Raw genomic sequence first — 19,951 nt, 5'->3', positions numbered from 1 at the left:
TAACAATTATAATTAATCATTAATGCATATATAACTATATATTATATACGGATATACCATCACTTAAACAAGTTCAAACTTCAAAAGCCGGATTTGCTTATTCGGTTCGGGCTTCAAGAGTTCAAGTTCCAAATCCAAACTTTCAACTTCCAAAACAGAGAGTGAAGAGACCTTTTGAGTTTTGAGACTGGAGTCGTGACCCGTGACCGTGAGGCGTGACCGTGAGGGTGTGGTGGCCGGATGTCAACACTCAACAGGCGTGACTCGTGAATGCCAATGGTGGAGACTCGAGCGGATCGGAGGCAGCTTGCCGGGTGGATCTTCAATCGGACTGAGTGATGGTGGAGTGGAGGATTCAAGGCTTGGATCCGGAGCTTAGTTGCAGCAGATCTGTAGATCGAGTCACGATCTTCGCGAATCAGCTTCGGCTTCAGTTCGGGTCGTTCTCGGCAGCGGTTGCTGCGTGTGGTGGCCGATTGAAGGTAGCTCCGTGAACTGTGAGTGTGTATTTGCTGCGTGTGGTGAGCGACGGAGGTCGTGAGGCGGGAATGGGTGTGGGTTGACTGCTTGTGCTTAACGGCTTGAGTGCTGGTTTCAGACTTTCAGTGATTTGTGTGTGACAGTGAGGGTTTGTGATATCGTGAGGCAGTGACTGGTGAGTGTTTGACTGTTTGAGTGAGTGAGGGTTTGTGAGCCAAAATGAGACTTTGCTTTGCTCGTGTTCTGTTCTTGTGAATTATTGAATTATTTTGTTGCGGTGAGGTGAATACTTTGTGAATTACTGTAAAATGCAAATCCGTGAGTCTGTGTAAGTGTAACACTGTGAAGTCTGTGACTCTGTGATGTGTGATCTGTAGATTCTGTATTCTGTGAGTAAGTGAGTTACTGATTGTCTGATTCAGTGATTGTGTTGTATACTCATGTGAGTGTGTATTTGTATTTTGTATTCTGTTACTAATTTGTATTTGCCAAATTTTTTTTCTCAACCCGATCGGGTTTTCGGATCCGATCGGGTTGAGACAATTTCACCCGATCGGGTTTTGACAATTTCACCCGATCGGGTTTTGTTCACCACCCGAGCCGATCCGAACCCGAAATTTTTCGGATCGGATCGGGTCGGGTCGGATATTTTGCCCACCCCTAGTTTCTGGAACCAAACTTGATTCATTCATCTCACAAAAAATATCACCTTTCTCCAACTATGTGGGAAAGGCTAAAATGTAAAATTCATTCTTTTATTTTATTTTTTAATTTTTCTTATTTTAAAAATTAGTGGTGGGAAAGTTCAAAATTTTATCTTGGATGGTCAGGTTTTGAATCGATGTCTGGTAAAAATGGTGATTCTAAGCAGGCAACAATGGTTTAAGAAATTTCAAATTAATCTCTTATTTTGTTTATTTATTTATTTTTTTTAATTTGTTGTCCTAGTAGGTCTGTGCTTGTTTCATATAACCTTTCAAATCAAACTTATTTATATAGAATTTTTACAAATAGAGTTTTTGTAAAAAAAAAATTAGTTGTTTAGTTATCAATGTGAAATTTTATTTATAATTATAAAATTATTTTAATAGGAAAACTTTTTAAAATTATACTATGAAAAAAATGAAATAAAATTATCAATTAAATAAAGAATATTTAAATATTTTAAAAATATTTTTCAACCTTTACTCCAAAAGTCCAAAATTTTACTTTTGCTAATAGAAGCAAACTAGCTTACTTGATATTCAAAAACTCTACTAAAAAATCAACAAAAAATTAAACATAATTTATAGGATTAAATAAATACTTGTGACGATTAGATAAATCATACCAAACGGTCACTTATCGTGCATGAGTAATGATAGAGAATATATTATAATTCCACCTTAACTCTACACAACAATAAATAACAGTTAAAATAATAATAAAATTGTCCCCAATTTTATATTAATGATAAATTTATTCCAAAAAATTATCTTAGCGGGATTGAGGTAGGGTTCATTGGTGGGGCAAATCATTTTTCTATTATGCATTTTTTTGTGTTTACATAATTGGTGAAAGATCTATTGAGATCGCTTTTAAATCAAACTCTATTCTAACTCAACTCCAATTATTATTATTATATATATAATAACGGAGTGTTGGTGAAACAAGGTTGGTGGTGGGTGTATTAAAAAGCTTTGGACATTTTCATTATGTTGTTATTCGACCGACCTTTGTGAAAAAGGCCTGGTTCTTTCTCAATGTGGGTTGAGAAAGCTTTTAGAGCCTGCTATTATTCTTTTAGCCCAATTGTTTGGTATGTTCAATATGTGTGGTTATATGTACAAAAAAGTTTTGTTTTTATTTTTTATTTTTTTTTAATTTTAAAGGTACATAGGCATTTTGCTAAAATATCAAACATTCATGGGTTACATTGATTATAAAACTAAAGACATTCGGAGCTTTAGATGACAGGATTCAAAATATGCAAAAACTTCTAAATCAATATATAACATAAATTATGATGCAATTTGAGGGTCCATTTTTAATATTATATCAAAACAAAAATCTAGAAGCCCACCTTTTATGTTGGCGTACGTGCACTATAAACTTTATGTGCAAATTTATGCCTCAACTTTATGTATTGCGGTTTCTTTTTGTATTTAAGGCCTTTAATGCTTTTAAGAACTTGATTGAGTAATTTTTAAGTAATTTTATTTAATTAACCACCCAAATTTAAATTTTAAAAAAGATAAGAGATAACAAAAAATAAACTTAGGCTTTATCTATGATATAGAAAAATATCAATGACGACTTACCATTTAAAATTCAATTAGTTTGTTTAACTTATTACGGCACAAATATTCATGCATTAATTTGACTTCCAAAAATCCTTCCATTTATATTAAATATAAACATAACTTGACCTTTGACACAGATAAATGAAAAATAAACTCAAGCTTACGCACACAGTTGACCGAATCTTATCTTACTATTATCACACGATCAAGACAAAGAAATATTGTAAATTAACGATCTAAATATTTACATTATGAAGAAAAGTAATATTATAGGAGGTAAGTTCATGGAGTTTTATGCAAGTTGAAATTACAAATAATTATAATCAAATTTACTCAATATTGATACAAGAATCTGGTAGTGAATTATATACATGACCGTTTTATCAAAGCCACACATGCATGAATCTTTAAATCTTAAACCTTTATTAATTTCTTTCTGCAATTTTCAGATTCATATTCTGCAAAAAATTTACTAAATAAAAATAAAAACTTCCATTAGTTATTTGTAATATGTTTCATTTTCCTTAGAATAAACCTGGAAGCAGCAATAAAGTGATAAACCAATGTTGTATTAATTACTACATATGTGATCCCCCTCGGCATCTGAGATTACTTACTTTTTTAGCTTAGGTGATCAATATTATTTGTTTGGATGCTTTTGTTCACCAACATTCGGACAGTTTATATCCATAATTTCTAACAAAATATTTTATTAAATAATTTGGGCATGTTTCTTGAAGAACTATTAACAAGAAAAATTTATTAAATAATGGAGCCTCAAACTTTGACTGAGATATATTTTTTATTATCTTGAATTTTCAAATGTGTTGTGTTGGTAAATGAAGGGGAAAAAAAACCATTAAAAATACCCATTTGTAAATTAATATTGAGCAGACAGAAAGTTGGAGACATAGAGACAGCCCAAATTATTATTTTAATAGGATTTAGAAGAACAGGTAAAGGTAGTTGGAAAAGAAGCCATCTGGCGCAATTTGGTTCCTAAGGTTCTTTTTCTTAATTTTTTTTATTTTGAATTTTTTAGGGTTTGACTATAATTGTACAATATAATCTGAGATTGAGATGTTAAGATTTTGAATAATGATGAACCATGCTCAATTTGGCCAGCAATTAAAAAGAAGCAGGTCCAAGCGATGCGTGTTGATTATGCACAACTAGCTGTCAATACTTAATACAGAAGTCAAGAAGTAACTTTTGAAGCAATTATTTTTTAATTTCTCCTTTTGGCCTCTAATTGCAAGCAGCTAATTGTCTAATCCAACCGGAAATTAACAAGCATGCACCTTGAGACGATTTTTTTTTTTAATTACACGAGATTATTACTCAGAATAGGACATATTATATGATATTATAATTAATATTTATAATTACATAATATTTGAGGAATTTCATAACATTATTTAGATTTTAACTCTTTTTAATATTTGAGGAATTTCATAATATTATTTAGATTTTAACTCTTTTTAATATTCGAGAGATTTTAACCTTCACTCAAGAGGTGAGAAAAAAAAATATAAATTAAACTCCTACAATACTTTTATAGAAATTCCTAACACTTGTGAAAAAGTGATTCTAACCATTAGGCTAGGCTTAATAGTTATCTTGAGACGGCTTATTAGTAATGGATAAATAAGAATTGTGTTGTCAACTCAAATGTCTTCTACTTCTATTAATTAAGGGTTATATTTTAATCAAAATTGTAGGCTAAAATTGAGTTTTTTATATTGTACTGGCAAGCAAGTGTTGTAAGAGTCTCGTACATAAAATTTTTTGATGTGATGGAGATAAGAATCTCGAGTAGACGCCAAACAAAGAAGGGAAGAAAAGTGAAAAGCATATGTGCTAGCTAGTGCCCAACTTTTGATAAAAACTTTCTTTTTAATTTAATTAGCCGTACAAAAATACCATGCGTGTCCATCGGCAAATTAAATCTTTTCCTCCTTCATAGAACCCGACCTGCTATACATGCATACACCAAAATCAGATCAAAATATTTATTGATATCTCTGCATTAAGACAGGAGTGCGGGAAAATTTGCTAGCTTCCTTCCATGAAATGCCCAATCTAATTCAGGATTTATTCCTCTCCATTATTTAGTAGGCTTTGGGGCCTACGCTGTTTGGGTAGCTAGCTAGGATGGAACATGTAATTGATCTGATTCATCATTCATGGTTAGAAATAAGATTGATTTCATTGACCAACCAATTGAGCTTAAATGAAAAGCAAAAAAAAAGCATAGAAAAGTGAATGTGAAGCCAGTTCTTGGTGTGTCGAAGAATTCTTAGAAACCATTGTTTACCCATTATTGAACCCCATGTAGTTTATCAAAATGCTGCAATTATAGGTGAAACCCACCAAAATAAAGAGAAGCGATCCATTGTAGATATTATAAATGTGTATAATATCACACAAGTTAATTTTGTCTTCTGTGTAGCGTGTATTGATTCATCGAGATTCAAAACTTCAATTTTTTATACCACTTAAAAGAATTTATTAATTAAACCAACTATTCATCCATGTAAACTATTTTTTTTTAATTAACCCAAGCATATATTGAAATTCGAATTTAGAGCCTAAACCTTTAGAAAACTACTCTTATTATTGAAATTAGACCTTAACTTCATCGTTGTAGTGCAATTATAATTTTACTCTAATTTCTTTTTATATAACCTACTACTGTGTTAACTGTTTAAAACGATAACCTTTGCATATTGTGGAAAAAAATTCATCATTGTGGGTGGTCCAAAAGTATTTTTTTGACAAAGAAATATCAACAAGCAGGCATGCACACTCATGCTTCTACTTCAATTAGTCCCCACTTAAATTCAATGGAACAAGAGATAACGATGATCACTTCACTTCAATAATTCAATTTCTTCTTCTTGTTCTTTGTTTATTGATTTTGTTTTTTTGACTTTTCCCTCAAAGATTCCACTCTTCTCAAACCATCCTTTGAAATAATTCGAATCCCACAAGTGCTTGTTTCTTTCCTTTTCTGTCTACATCAAACCGCCTTTCCACTTTTTTATATTTTGGCTTCTAACTTCTTTTCCCTCACAGCCCTCGACTAATTATAAGTACAAACTACCTACATTAGATTCCTACAACAAGCACTTAATTTTTTTTTTACAAACACTTTCTCCCACTTCTTTTTCTCCTTAAAACACATTCATTCTCTTCCTCCTCCACCATGACCGGAAAAAGAAACCAAACAAGCCCTATTGGCAGTCCAACGTCCGGGAACATCTCGGATAAAGAGCAAGACCGGTTCCTGCCTATTGCTAACGTCAGCCGGATCATGAAAAAATCCCTTCCGGCGAATGCAAAAATTTCGAAAGAGGCTAAAGAAACTGTGCAAGAATGTGTGTCCGAGTTCATAAGCTTCATAACTGGTGAAGCATCGGATAAGTGTCAAAGAGAGAAAAGAAAAACTATCAACGGAGACGATCTTTTGTGGGCAATGACAACCCTAGGGTTTGAGAATTATGTTGGCCCTTTGAAAATTTATCTCAACAAGTATAGAGAGACTGAGGGGGAGAAGAATTCAATGGCTAGACAAGAAGATCAAGCAGCAAATCCTAACCCTAGCCATGCTGCTGCTGCTGAAATTAACAAAGCTAATAATTCATTTTCTTCGTCAGATAATAAGGCAGATTTTCAGAATTTTAATATGGGGTTTTACTCGCTTGGGGCACAAGTTGCCCCGAACAGTAACGGAGAGGGCACAAGAGTCATGGGCTATGGCGAGAATTTGGGAGTAGAAGCTTTTAATTTGAGTAGGATTTATGACAATAGAGATGGGAATGGAGGCAACAGGTCAGCCATGGCAGCTCATGTTCATGGAGTTGGCTGGTAGAGATTGAAATTGTGGACTAAGTCATTAATTTTCTTATACATACATATATGTGTGCGTGTGTATGAGTATGGACTGAGTCATTAATTTTCTTATATATGTGTGTGTGCGCGCGTGTGCGTAAGTTGTTAAATATTTTTTAATGTTTTTGTTCAATTATTAACAATTATTCTATGAGTATAACTATTGCCTATTGAAATTTTCTTTCTCAGCTTTTACTTATTCTTAATTAATTACTTGGAAAATTAGTAATTGGCATTTCCAGGAGCAAAAATGATATATTTAATGAGATCACAATTCAGAACAATGTCTTAAAGACATTATGGAATAGTTTTCTCTAAAATCTCCATGAAAGTGAACCAATTTCTATATTTTATAAACGTTATTTTTTAAAAAAAGAAATTATCTAATGAAATATGATTTATATATGGATAATATCAGTATTGAGCCATTAAAACTTTCAGAGTTAATACACAATGATATAGGATATTATTAGAAGATTTTAGGATCGTATTTGCCTTGTGCCATCCTTAGAACATAATCCAGTTTAGCACTTATGTTAGCTTGAGAAGGCGTTCCATCTGCTTTCGCTATCTAGCTGCATCATATATATATATATATATATATATATATATATATATATATATATATATATATAATATGTTTCATCGTGGCTTTTTTTTTTCTTGCCCCCAAATTCATCATGTCTTCTTTGAGAGAGGAGCTTGTAGCACCTCTCTAATATCCTTTTACACCCCTTTTGAGGGTTATTTTCTAAAATACCCCAAATTAATTGGTAAAATACATATCCAGAAATTAAAATCATCCATATTGCCATAAAATTTTACCATATGAAAAGTATTTTTTGTCAAGTTTTTATTTATAAGATATAAAAAAATCCTAAAACTTTAAATTATTTTCTTCATGTTGTATATAATTTCTATCTCAAAACACAAAATTCTTATGAATCTCTCAAACAATTTTCATTTAAAATCTAAAACATAAGTATAAATTATGAAATGGGGTAGATTTAAAAAAAATTTAATTTTTATTTAATTAAATTTTCATTCAAAACTAGAAATAAATTATCTCCAGTTACTGAAGTAATGTCCAATTACATAAAGGGGATTTTATGAAGAATTTAGTGGGCTGTTATTAGGCCCTGTTGTCATTCTCATGAGGCCCACAAGAGGTGGGTGGACGAAAAGCCCAAAACCAATGTCAAAGTAATTAGGTGAGAGTTTTGGGCTTGGATCATACCTGACTAATAAATTTAAGTTAAAAAGAGCCTGCAGCAAGTAAAAATATCACAGTGGAAGAGCCAGTAAGTATCCTGAATTCTGATTTGAGTTACAACTGATGTGATATTTTGCAAACTTGTACAAGACGTAACTTCTGATGATTTTTTTCTTCAATTTGTTTGAAGATTTAAACCCATCAGAAATCCCTTTGGACTTGCCATATTAAGTGGCGATGCTCTTTCATTTCCAGGAGTTAACACTTATGCATGGCAAATGGGCGAGCCCAAGATCGACCCGACAACATAAATAAAGGGTCCGAGTCCGATAAAAGTCTAAATTTTCACCATCGAGTCGGGCTTGGCCTGATCCTAATCGGTCCCGACCAAATATATTTTTTATTTTTTAATATTTAAATAATTTAAACTTACCTCCCTTAATATATTAAAATTAAATATAAAAATAACTCTAATTAATATCTCAATCATAAAATCATATAAATAACTAAATATAAAAAAAAAACATGTCTAATTCAAATAAAGAAACATAATTCAAATAAAAAATATTTTTTTTTATTAAGTAATTGGGTCGAGTCGGGTCGACTAAGGCTCGAATCCTGACCTGAATTTGATTAGACTTTTATTTTGACTTTTAAATTCAGGTCAAAACTTAAAAAAATTGGGTCGCGTCAATCGAGCCAAAATTCGGGTTAGATTGTTTTGCCATCTCTAATGATACTCAAGGAGTTTCAATAAGTCGAATTGAAATTGCTATCGATTCGAGGGAGCAAACTCACCTCATACACATCTTCGCACCACCGAGATTGGTGTTCTAATTAGAGGAACACTGCTTTTCTGCTTCGTAACATCTGATGTAAAATAAATTAGAAGAAGAACAATTGATGAAAGAAATGATTTTTTTGTGTCTCTTTCACTATTTGCAGGTACATATTTACAGTACAGGATTGATGATAAAAAAAGAAAGAGTACATGAGTTACGCATTTGTTATAGTAATTTCGTCAAACAGGTGATGTGCCAAAATTAAGTGCACAAGTTATGCTTCTAACGGGTAAAAGACATAGCCTACAATATTGCCAATAATCTTGGCTGATTGCCAATGATCATGGCTGAACCAGTTCCAAATATCTGATAATGTGTTTTACTCCAAAGTTACGACTCCTGGGATGGTGTTTGTTATTCCTAGAGCATCGGTTCTCTTTAGCATAAATGATGGAAAAGAAGAGGTGCTTTTATTCGCTTGATTGAACAGCCAATTACCTGGCACTCAGGCTATCCCCTCAACTATGTTTAATGCAACACCTCCTATTCCTAATGAAGTGTTAGCCAAAGCCTTCCTAGTACGCGATGATGTGGCCAATACCATCAGATCGACCATTGCATCAGCCTAGATAAGTTAATGTTCTTAATGCTAGTTGGACAACTTTTGCTATATGTTTGGGATTAGTAATAGTTATTGAATAAAGAATAAATCTGTGATTGTCAATAATTATCGAAATAAATAAAAAATAGTGTCATGTTTTGTTTACTTTTTTTTTTTCCTAAGAATGATTTTTTTTTTTTTTTGGGTACACAAAGACTCTTGAAGAGGAGTTAAGGTAAAACTAAACGGGGATAAACAACCCCATACATATCATGAAAAATTATTTGAGAAACACTAGCCAGGGAATTGTAAAAAATATGAAGGAAGAGAGGAGGCATAACTGGCAAGGAAATCAACAGCAAAATTAGCTTCTCGGTAGATATGATTAATGGTGATGTTCCAGTCACGAGTGGTAATCTCCTTAGTGGAAGAAACTAACGGGTACAACTCATTTACCTTTACCATGGGATTGTCCACCAGCTGCTTTACACATAAGCGATCAATCTTGACATTCAAGTAGCGAACACCATGATTCCAAGCCATGATCAACCCTTGATACAACCCCCAAAGCTCAACGATAGTAACAAAGCAATATCCAATGTTCATTCCAAATCCTCCAATCCAACTGTCGTTGTGATTGCGAAGGAGCCCAGCAGCACTAGAAATACTCGTACTTTTACAAGCACCATCAGTGTTTACTTTACACCAAGGCCAGACCGGTGGAGATCAGCCTATTCACCTTTTCATTTTGTTGGCTTTTTTGTTCAGAGGGGAATTACTAATGTGGTGAATTTCTTCTGCCCTTAATATCTTTAATCATGCTCACAATATCAATAGAGGATTGATTAAACTGGAACTGATTTCGCCAATACCACAAACACTAAATAGTAATTCCAAACACTCTACTCCAATCAAAGTTATTAGTAAGGCTCCAACTGTTGTGCAGATTTTCTATCATCCAATCCTTAAGATTTAAGGAGTAAAAACATTGTCGATATATCACTGGGACAAAATGATTCCATACCCTCTTGGTAGCCATATAATCACGAAGGACATGCAACGTCGATTCCGAGCTTGCCCCACAACGATCACATCCGTAATCGATTGGAATATGCCTTCTAGCTAATTTCGCTTTGGTTTTTAGTTTGTCACGCAGCACTAACCAAATAAAAGTACAAATACATTGGGGGCCATTCCATTTCCAAGCTAAGTTCCAAACTGGATCATGACTATTGATAGCATTGTACGTTGATTTAACAGTGAAATTACCCTACAGAGAATCGGCCCAAAAAATAAGATCATCCTGTCTCTCTTCCCTAGGAGGTTGAGAAGTAGTAATTTTAAGAATTATGCTATAAGGAAGCAAGTATCCAAAAGATTCACACTGCCAATTGCCTTTTCCATCCGTACACTCCGCCACAACTTTATCTAAAATATCCTTAGGAACTGCAGAAACGACATGGAAATACAGAGGTTGCTCATGGGTTGCCCAGCAATCCCACCAAAAATGGGCCCGCCCTTACCAATAGACCATCGAATTCCCATGAGAGTCTCTGTCCAAACTTTCCCAATAGCCTTCCATAAGTGAAATCCATATCCAATTGGCAAAACAGAAGGAAGGTTGGAAAGTGGGATCCCATACTTTTAACATAAAACCCGAGACCAAAGACTTATTGGCGAAGCAATGAGACCCCACCCCATTTTCATTAAAAGTGCTTTGTTCATTATCTGAAGATTTTTGAAACCTAACCCACCACAAACCTTTGGTTGGCAAACCGTCTGCCACTTAATCAGACTTATCTTTTGTGAAATGAAAGATTCACTCCAAATGAAATTCTTGCAATCTCGGTCAATTTTAGTCCTAACTTCTAAAGGAAGATTCGTCGTTTGCATGGCATAAACGGGGATAGCTTGCAGAACTGATTGAGCAAGAGTGATCCGACCAGCAATCCGACCAGCCAAAGAGAGATGAAAGGCTACCCAACCAGATAAGTGTTTTTCCACTTTTTCAATTATTTTATGACAAGTTTGATTAGAAACTCGAGAGTGAATAAGAGACATACGAAGGTAGTTTCCAAGGTCTTTGGTAATTGTACAGCCAAGTAATTTGCCAATATTATTGGCTTCCCCACGGGAAACATTTTTTGGAGAATAATGCATGGGTTTTTGTTTTATTCACTTTTGCCCCTGAGCTATGGCAAAAAACATCAAGGACAGAATTTAAAACTTTTGCTTGATTGCGAGAGTCAACTAGAAAGAGGAAAAAAAATCAGTAGTTTTTGGAGTTCACACAAAATTAGTTTTTGGACTATTATATCGAAGACTAGGGCATTTCCTTGGACCAATACAAGAAAATCCATTCCGATGACTCAAATATGTTAGGAAATCAATATTTCTCTCTCTCCTTTTCTTTTATGGTGTGTTTATTTCATGGAATAGGAATAGAGTGGAATGAGAATGGGCTGGGAATGAAAATGAGCTGAGAATGAGAATGAACTAGAATGAGAATGAGATTTCAATATTTACTTGGCAAAAATAAATGGGAATGAGGAATGAGAATGAGAATCAATTTACCAAAATACATATAGTATTAAATAATGTAATTTTCATTAACTAGATACATGTATAAATATTATTATAAAAATGATATTCATTAAAAAAATAAAAATAAAAATAAATGTTAATAATGATAATATTAATAAACATAATAATAGCAATAATTAATAATAACTAAAATAATAGAGTTAATAAAATTTAATAATAATAATAATGACATTTAAAGTAATAAATTTAATTGTGATTTGAACGAGGGTAATTAGGAAAATATGAAAAAATTAGAGGGATATAAAAGTCAGCTCAAGAAATAAGAATCCCCATTCCCAACCCCCCATGGGAATGAGATTCCCATTCCTTATTTCCAAATTGAGTGGGACCCACACATTTTATTCTCATTCCTAAATTATATTTTGACAAGTAAACATGAGTTTTATTCTCATTTCTTCATTCACATTCCCTAAACCCTCAAGTAAACACACAATTAGTAGTTTTCTTGTTTTGGGGAGGTTTCATATATGAGGAATAAGCAGTTTCCATTTCTAGTTGGATTTTCCTTATTCAAGGTAGAGTTCAAGTTATATTTAGAATTTGAATTCTACTTTAAAAAAATAAATCAGTATATCACTGTGCGAAGGTTTGAAAATCAATTCCGGGTTTGAAAAAAGAGATATGTAAGGGGTTACTGCCACTCAACATTCTTTTCTCGAGTGGGCAGCGGAAACATTTGGTTTAACTCTGCTAGGATTCCTTTTGTGTGGGACTGAGTTATTGGTATTTGTACTCTTTGTATCTTATGATAATGTCGTGGATTTCTCTCTCATCGTTTGACATAACATAATTTTGGTGAACTAAATTTCTACGGCTCCTTGTGTCGTGTGACTAGTGTTTTTTTTTTTTTCTAAATTTTACTTATTCGGGATCTTGGAAGAAACTAAAAAGTCCCTAGCTTTAGATTGTAAAACTTTTTAGTGAATCGACGGTGCGAAGAAAGTTTATTGAATGAAAATATAAAAGGTGCATGTGCACATAGCTAGAGATTAGGGAGGGGGAGTCTTAAAATTAGAGGTGGGTGTTTGGAGCAGGTCAACTTTAGCCGAACCAAACTAGAGATTTATTTTGGGTTTAGTTCTGTTCGGGCTAACCTTTAAAATTCGAACGGGTTCAAATTTAGAACCTGTTCAGTTTTGAAATCAAAACTCGATTGGGTTAGTAGAAAAAAGTAAAAAAAAAAAAAGAACTTATATGTATAGATAATAGTTTTCTGATCTGAAATTTTAAAGTGCGAGTTCTGCAGGAAAATTTGTGAAAACTTTAAAATCGTACGGTTTTAAAGTATTATGAAATTAACACTTTAAAATCGCAAGATTTTAAAATTTTCTCAAATTTTCCTGTACTTTAAAATCGTAAATTGGAATATATATATATATATATATATATATATATATATATATATTTATTTATTTATTTATGTATGTATATGTATATGTATGTATGTAAAAGGATAGAACGGCAAAATCAAAAGATTCAAAACAAAATCCCTAAATCCTAAATTCCTCTTCTACTCCACACTGCCTACAGCAACCATGCAAAACCCTAAGCCGGCAAGCCCAGAACACTATAGAGCACAGACACACTCAGTCTCACTCACACAGAGCCACACGATACAACCTCAATCCGAGCTGAAATTAAAACCCGATATGTAGAGAAAGAGAGAGAGAGAGAGAGAGAGAGGACAGAACGGCAAAATCAAAATATTCAAAACAAAATCTCTAAATCCGAAATTCCTCTTCTAGTCCACACTGCCTGCATCAGCCATGCACAACCTTAAGCCAGCAAGCCCAGCACACTACAGAGCATAGACATACTCAGTCTCACTCACACACAGCCATATAATGCCGCCACTGTCAGTTCCGTTCACGTGCACCAGCGTTGCAGCTTCTAGCTATTCCTTGAGCTATTGTTAGTTCCATTCAAGTGCATCGCTGTCAGTTTCAATCTAGCTGCTGTCGTCGCTGTCTCGCTGCCTTCTCCTCCGTTCACTATCATCAACCGCATAGGGTAATGACCTTAAGGTTATGTTTGCGATTTGGTGATGAATAGGACAAGGGAGATATTGTTAATTTAATTAAGTATGCTTTCTGCAATACATATGTATTTTTTTTTCATAATGGCATTGGTTGTTTTTATTTTGGAATTTAATTAGGCATGGCAAAGTAAGGACATCTGGGGACTGTAAATTGAAAAATAAACAATTGGGAATTGTTAAAATGTTGAGGATGTAGTTGATATTTGTTTTATTCTTTATTGATGTGGCTTGGGATTTGAGACTTTGGAATTATAAATTTATAAGTGGCTGGTTACTGGCAAATTTTTGGAAAATCGAACTGTTGTAACCCGAATTCAACCCAAGCTAAAATTGATATTCGAATTTTCAAACCGAACCAAACCAATTTTATTCACATTTTAAATTTGATTGGGTTAAATTCTCCAACTCAATCGAGTTACAATCCGAACCGAAACCCAAACAACCCGTACCAAAACTTGATTTGCCCGCCCCTACTTAAAATAGAAATAAACCCACGCAATGGACACATGCTGAAAGTGCAAGTCATATTGGACTTTTGGCTTTTGGTATGTTTAGTAAGGTTAACGTCCCTAAAGCTTGGTCCACAACATTTCCTATGGTCAAATTTATGTTTTTGTAGCAATTATTTAGTAACGAGTCACGTTGTGATGGCCAATAATTAATAAGTTAAATTAATAAAGAAAACTGTGATAGTTTTTAAGCTTCTTGACTACGTCTATTTGTAACAACTAAAAATGATAAATCAAATAATTACATTACTTTTATAGATCTCACTCTAGTACAATTATACCTTGGAGGGCATTCGCATTCACTCGTGGCACTGGGCATTAAACTTTTTTGTTTTAATTTTTTCAAAATAATTGATCATCCAGTAAAAAATATTACACATAACGGTAGAATAAGTACATAAAAATGAAAATGAATTAAAAATGAACTTTAATTTTAACATTAAACCAAAATAATTTATTATCAAATAAAAACATAGCCAATATGGAAATCACATTTGTCACCCGTAGCCACTAGCCGCTAATAACAGGCAATTTTTCCACAGCGAAAGGTTTACAGGAACAGGACGTTGAATATTCCATCAAAATATAAATTTTGAAATCTACACGATGGCATTGAAGAATTTACGAATGAAATAATGGCGATGTTGCACGTGTGGCATCACCCGTAGTACCCCAAACTCCCCAATTTTTGCTTCTTTTGTGTACCTGTTACCTGTAGAAGTTGTCTTTTATTGATGATCTATCAAATGTGAGGAACGCGGCACAATAACTCGCCGTCTTCTAATGGCAGCGAGTTTGGGCCACCAAAGGTGGAGAAGTAGTTCTCCTTATTTATTCACTATTGATCATGTGTGTATATATATCATCTTAATTGATTGAAGCATACATATAGTAAAGAATGAATGTAAAAAGAGCAATATTACAAGAGCACCCAAGAAATTTTCCCATAAAGTGATTTCCACATGTATTGTTACCGTTATCACATTCATAAATCCATCAACTCCATCATGTAAATCCCGAAAAATGAGATAAAATATCATGCTTCCTATTCAAATGTTCTCTAATTTAGATATAAGTTAGAAAAGTTAATTTTTTTTGTTTAAAGAAAAGTCTTATAATCAAATAAAAAAAGAATTATAATACCAGACTTTTCACATATTATGGCAATTCATCTTAAGTACAAATATGACAATCATTTATTGGATAATAGATAACGGTTTCTCATATAATAAGCAGAATTCAGGAGTAAGACAAAACAAAAGAAACAATAATCTAAGTACTTACCTGTTTCTAGGCAAAACCCAAATGTCTAGTTAAATTTAGGCCATATATACATTCAAATCAACAGTGCTGAAAAGTACTCCTAGTCAGTTAAGGGAGATGTGCCGTGTTAAATCTTTTCGAGAACCGTCAAAATCAGCTTAGATATTAGTTCTTAATACGAAATCACTACCCAGCTACAATCTAGGAGATATTAGTGAAGTTGTCAATTAATCTTCCATTCGATTATTATGCTAATCACAGCCATATTTCTTCATCAATCTCACTCTTCTGGCTTCTATGCTGCCAAATAGTGTTATCAATTCTCCCATTTCCTTCAATGCAGCTGATCCTAATCCTTTACAAGACAATTTGTGTCGCAGATTTGAATGCCGCCATCTTAGTCAATGGTTAATTTTCCTTGCAAATCTCTTACAGAAGTAAGATGATTTTTTCTGTGATTTGTCCGAAGAAGGCAACACATCAAGTGTCTTTGGTCTTGCAATAAATAGACGTGATGTTCTTACATTTCCAGAAGTCAATACTCAACGAACGTTGAGAAGTCGAGTTGCCATTGCTGTCGGCGGAATAAATCAGCCTCATAAGCATCCTCGAGCAATTGAGTTAGGTGTTGTCATTACAACTAGAGTTCTATATTTATATGCAGTCTAGAATACTCTAGAAATTACATTAATCATGCTTTAGATTTCCCAAGCCACAATGCACGCATATATGCTATCCTTTAATTCATGTTGAAAAGAAACTAGAGCACCCTTCAAACTTCTTACTCGATTTATTAGATTACTAATTAATTCTTTATCTTTTTTACAATTCGCAACTGAGTGATCTGCTAAAAAAATTTATCTGACAACCATTTAGACAAGACCGTTGGTAAATCACTTCTTTACACACGAAAAAATCAATTAATTAAACCATGTCCTCAGAGGCTAGCAGAAACGTCTTTGGACTAGTGACATGTACTTTGTCCGTTTCTTTTATTCAGGGTCACCGACCGAACTTTACATTATAAAATACTAAATCCCAATTTGCAAAATATTTTAACCAAAAACCGAAAACACGGCGTGAATCCGATCTTTGTGCATGTTACTTGTCTCAAATAAAGAGCAAAGTCAAACTACCAGCTACCAAGCATTTGGGATTGGGTATACGGGGTGTGTTAAACAGAAAGTGAGAAAACAGAAAGAGAGAGAAAAAGAAAGGCTTTGCTTATAAAACAGACAGGCGGAGCTGGGATTTATTAGGAAACATGAAGCGAGATATACTTGTAAGAGAAAGTGCGAGCTAGGCCTAAAAAAAAAAAAAAAAAAAAAACAGAGAAACGGATTTATCATCATAATTTGCGCCACCATTATCTATATCTCAAATTTTAGAAGAGTAGTGCTGCACATCCCACATTATTTATTCCAAAAAACTATTTCAAAGATATGGCATTCATTAGTTGATTAGTGAGAATAATATAATTAATTCACTTAGATCTTATAAATAATTATCAATCAATCAATGAATGACATATCATTTGCGATATAATTTGGAGAAAAAAAATTTGAGATGTCTATCATTACTCATTTCAAAAGAAAAGCACAACATGCAAAACCTGTGATAAGCCTTCAAATGGCTTCATATATTATTTTTGGTTTGTTGTGTAAATTTTAATATACTCACAAGCACACAAATCTATTTGAGTATAGACTAAGAATAACATGGTCGAACTCAGACAAGCCATCGATTTTATGAAAATTAAATCTAAAATAAGCTAGTTATAACTTTACCCTAGTTGAAAAGAAAATTTTTGTTTAAAAAATTTAAGCTAAGATGCAAGGAAAATTAAAGACAAATAAATTAACACAAGAGTTCAAGATATTGAAGTTGCTAAGTTTTAGAATCTATCACTATTCAACTTAAAAATTTTCTAATTGTCAATAAATTTCTAATTTTAGAGTAATAACTTGACATCAATCTCTGTCTACCTAAAACGATTAATCCCAATTAAAATTAATCTTATGTAGGTTCTTTTTGCTTAATAATGTGATGCCCAAGTATTTCATGTAAACAATAAGCGAATCAAAGTCTTCCTAAGAACTATATGTAAACAATTTCATAAAAGACACAAATTTAAAGAAATCACATATAAACTTTTATACACTTAAATATATGTTTAGTCAAATATTAATCTCAACAATCAGTAATGCAAGTCAGAATTAGTAAAAGGATTTAATAATATTTAGCCAAACATGTGAAACAAGAACCATAAACATTAAAGCACACATGTAGACAATTGATTAAATAAAAAGTAATTTATTTCATTCAACAGAATATCATCATTACCCTAGTATAAGAAAACTATAAAGATATAATCAAATTAGAGACAACAAGAAAAATTACACCAATTATAGTCTCGTTATTGTTGCTTTGCTTGTTGCGACTCCAATTCTGCACATTTCCTATCTACCCTTCGTGAAGGCCAACAACTCTTCTTTTACAATGCCCATCATGGTTCTTGTAAGTTTATCTTGATCTTGATTGTGTATCACAACATCATTATGATGTTAAAACTACAAACTACAATGATCAAGAAAGAACATTGTAGTCTCGAACACCATTTGATTAGCTTTGAGGCAGGGTTGTAAATTACAAGGTATGCAACAAAGACATTATCTCTATAATTCATGCAGTGAGTTGATGCAAGAAATCCAACATTCTTTTTATCCACGCCATTCATTGAAACTCTTGGTTGCAGAGGAGCCTAAATCTCAGTGTGTTGCTCGTTGGTTCTTTATAAAAGGTTTGAAATATATATGTGATAAGCGCAGCTTTCACTTACATCCTAAATGTATTTCTTTGAAGGCAAACATAAAGACAAAGACCATGAGCGTCTTCTCATTCTAGTAGAGAATATGTGTTGCGAAGGCGATTATTGTGAAGCATGCAACAACAGAGTTTTGGTACAATCGTTTACTCAATTTTCATGTACTCTATGGCCCTCTCCCACTATCATCAATTATTTTGCACAAAAAACACAGTTGTCGTCTCACTCTGAGGACTAAAAAAATTGTTGAAGATAACTCTAAATAGCTTTACTGAGAAACTTGTCGAAGAACTTGCTTGACAAGTATAGGGTTATAAGATGATTCTCGTTATGACACTAAGGTTATTCAAGACATGAGGAGGATATAATAATTTAAATATTGAGTGGTGGTTTATCTTAAAATTAATTTGTTTGATTTTGCCTTGGATTATCTCAAGAGAATTGTGGATGTTTCTTTTCTATTAGTAAATGAAAGATTCATTTGGAACAACCCCTTTTGCATACGAGCTTCATAAAGAGATAGATGAATGAAAGGAAAAAATTAAATATCTGAAGAAGCAAGCACAAGGTCAAATTAAGTAGATAGCTTTGGTTTTGAACAATTGAGATCAGAAGCAAAATGCCTTAATGAAGCCACGAGATTAAGGTGAAAAAAGTTGCCAAAACAGATATCTTGACAACATTTGAAAATTGCACTCATTATACGCTCATCATTACTTATATATTTCTTTAATTTATGGTTGTTAAATGATGAAACTCAAATCTCGGTTTGTGATTATGTTTAACAAATCAGTTGCGACTTCAAGATGTTTTCAACATGTCGACTTTGGCTAGATGACATGTCTGTTCTAGAGTTTTAAAGAAATTTATGATGCTTACATAATGTCTGTTGGATGGATAAGTAATATGCATGATTTAACACATGATTCACTTCCTTAATACGACAGCTTCATTTGCCATTTTATGAAACAAAAAGCATGATACCTTGACACATGTACATCAATTGGTTTAAATGGCTGTCAAAGCCATTATACATATAGGAAACTTTTGGGTTTTGGTAACAAACCCAGAAACAGATGAGCTGGTTTTTCAAGGGTTTATCCTAATAAATTTCTCTTAGTATATAAGGCCTTAGTAGTTGTTAAAAGTTGTGTGAAGTTTAGTTACATTTCCTCTTCAATATTGTATTTTGTAAAACTCTGAAATAGTAAAATCTCATCTCTCTTTTCACAGTAGATGCAGGTACCCTTCTGGCCAAACCATTATAAACCTTTAGTTCTGTTCTGGTTAAATTGCTTTATTTGTTTCCAATAACTTTCATCATAGACATCAATAATCATTTTATTTTGTTGTCATTCTTAGTTTATAGCGACTTAGTGTGGATCTTGGGAGATCAAATCAATTCTTTACTTGTTTGAGATCCAACAAATTGATATCAATGCCATTTTCTGAGTTCTTGAT

At 33.0% G+C, this 19,951-nt stretch overlaps 1 protein-coding gene across 1 annotated transcript; it reads left to right on the top strand.

Moving 5' to 3' along the window:
• Positions 1-5,870: 5,870 nt before the first annotated feature.
• On the top strand, positions 5,871-6,816 carry LOC102607711 (nuclear transcription factor Y subunit B-3-like). Its single transcript, XM_006493787.4, has one exon. It carries the CDS (start codon positions 5,971-5,973, stop codon positions 6,634-6,636), a length of 666 nt encoding a protein of 221 aa, XP_006493850.1. The 5' UTR covers positions 5,871-5,970; the 3' UTR covers positions 6,637-6,816.
• Positions 6,817-19,951: the final 13,135 nt, after the last annotated feature.

This window comes from Citrus sinensis, chromosome 7 (assembly GCF_022201045.2).
Source record: "Citrus sinensis cultivar Valencia sweet orange chromosome 7, DVS_A1.0, whole genome shotgun sequence".
Taxonomy (NCBI): Eukaryota; Viridiplantae; Streptophyta; class Magnoliopsida; order Sapindales; family Rutaceae; genus Citrus; species Citrus sinensis.
The sequence above is the reverse complement of the archived record's forward strand: the minus strand, read 5'-3'. Positions and strand labels throughout refer to the sequence as shown.

Excerpts from the sequence above, each read along its gene's own strand:
- LOC102607711 (XM_006493787.4), top strand. The coding sequence starts at position 5,971 with ATGACCGGAAAAAGAAACCAAACAAGCCCTATTGGCAGTCCAACGTCC.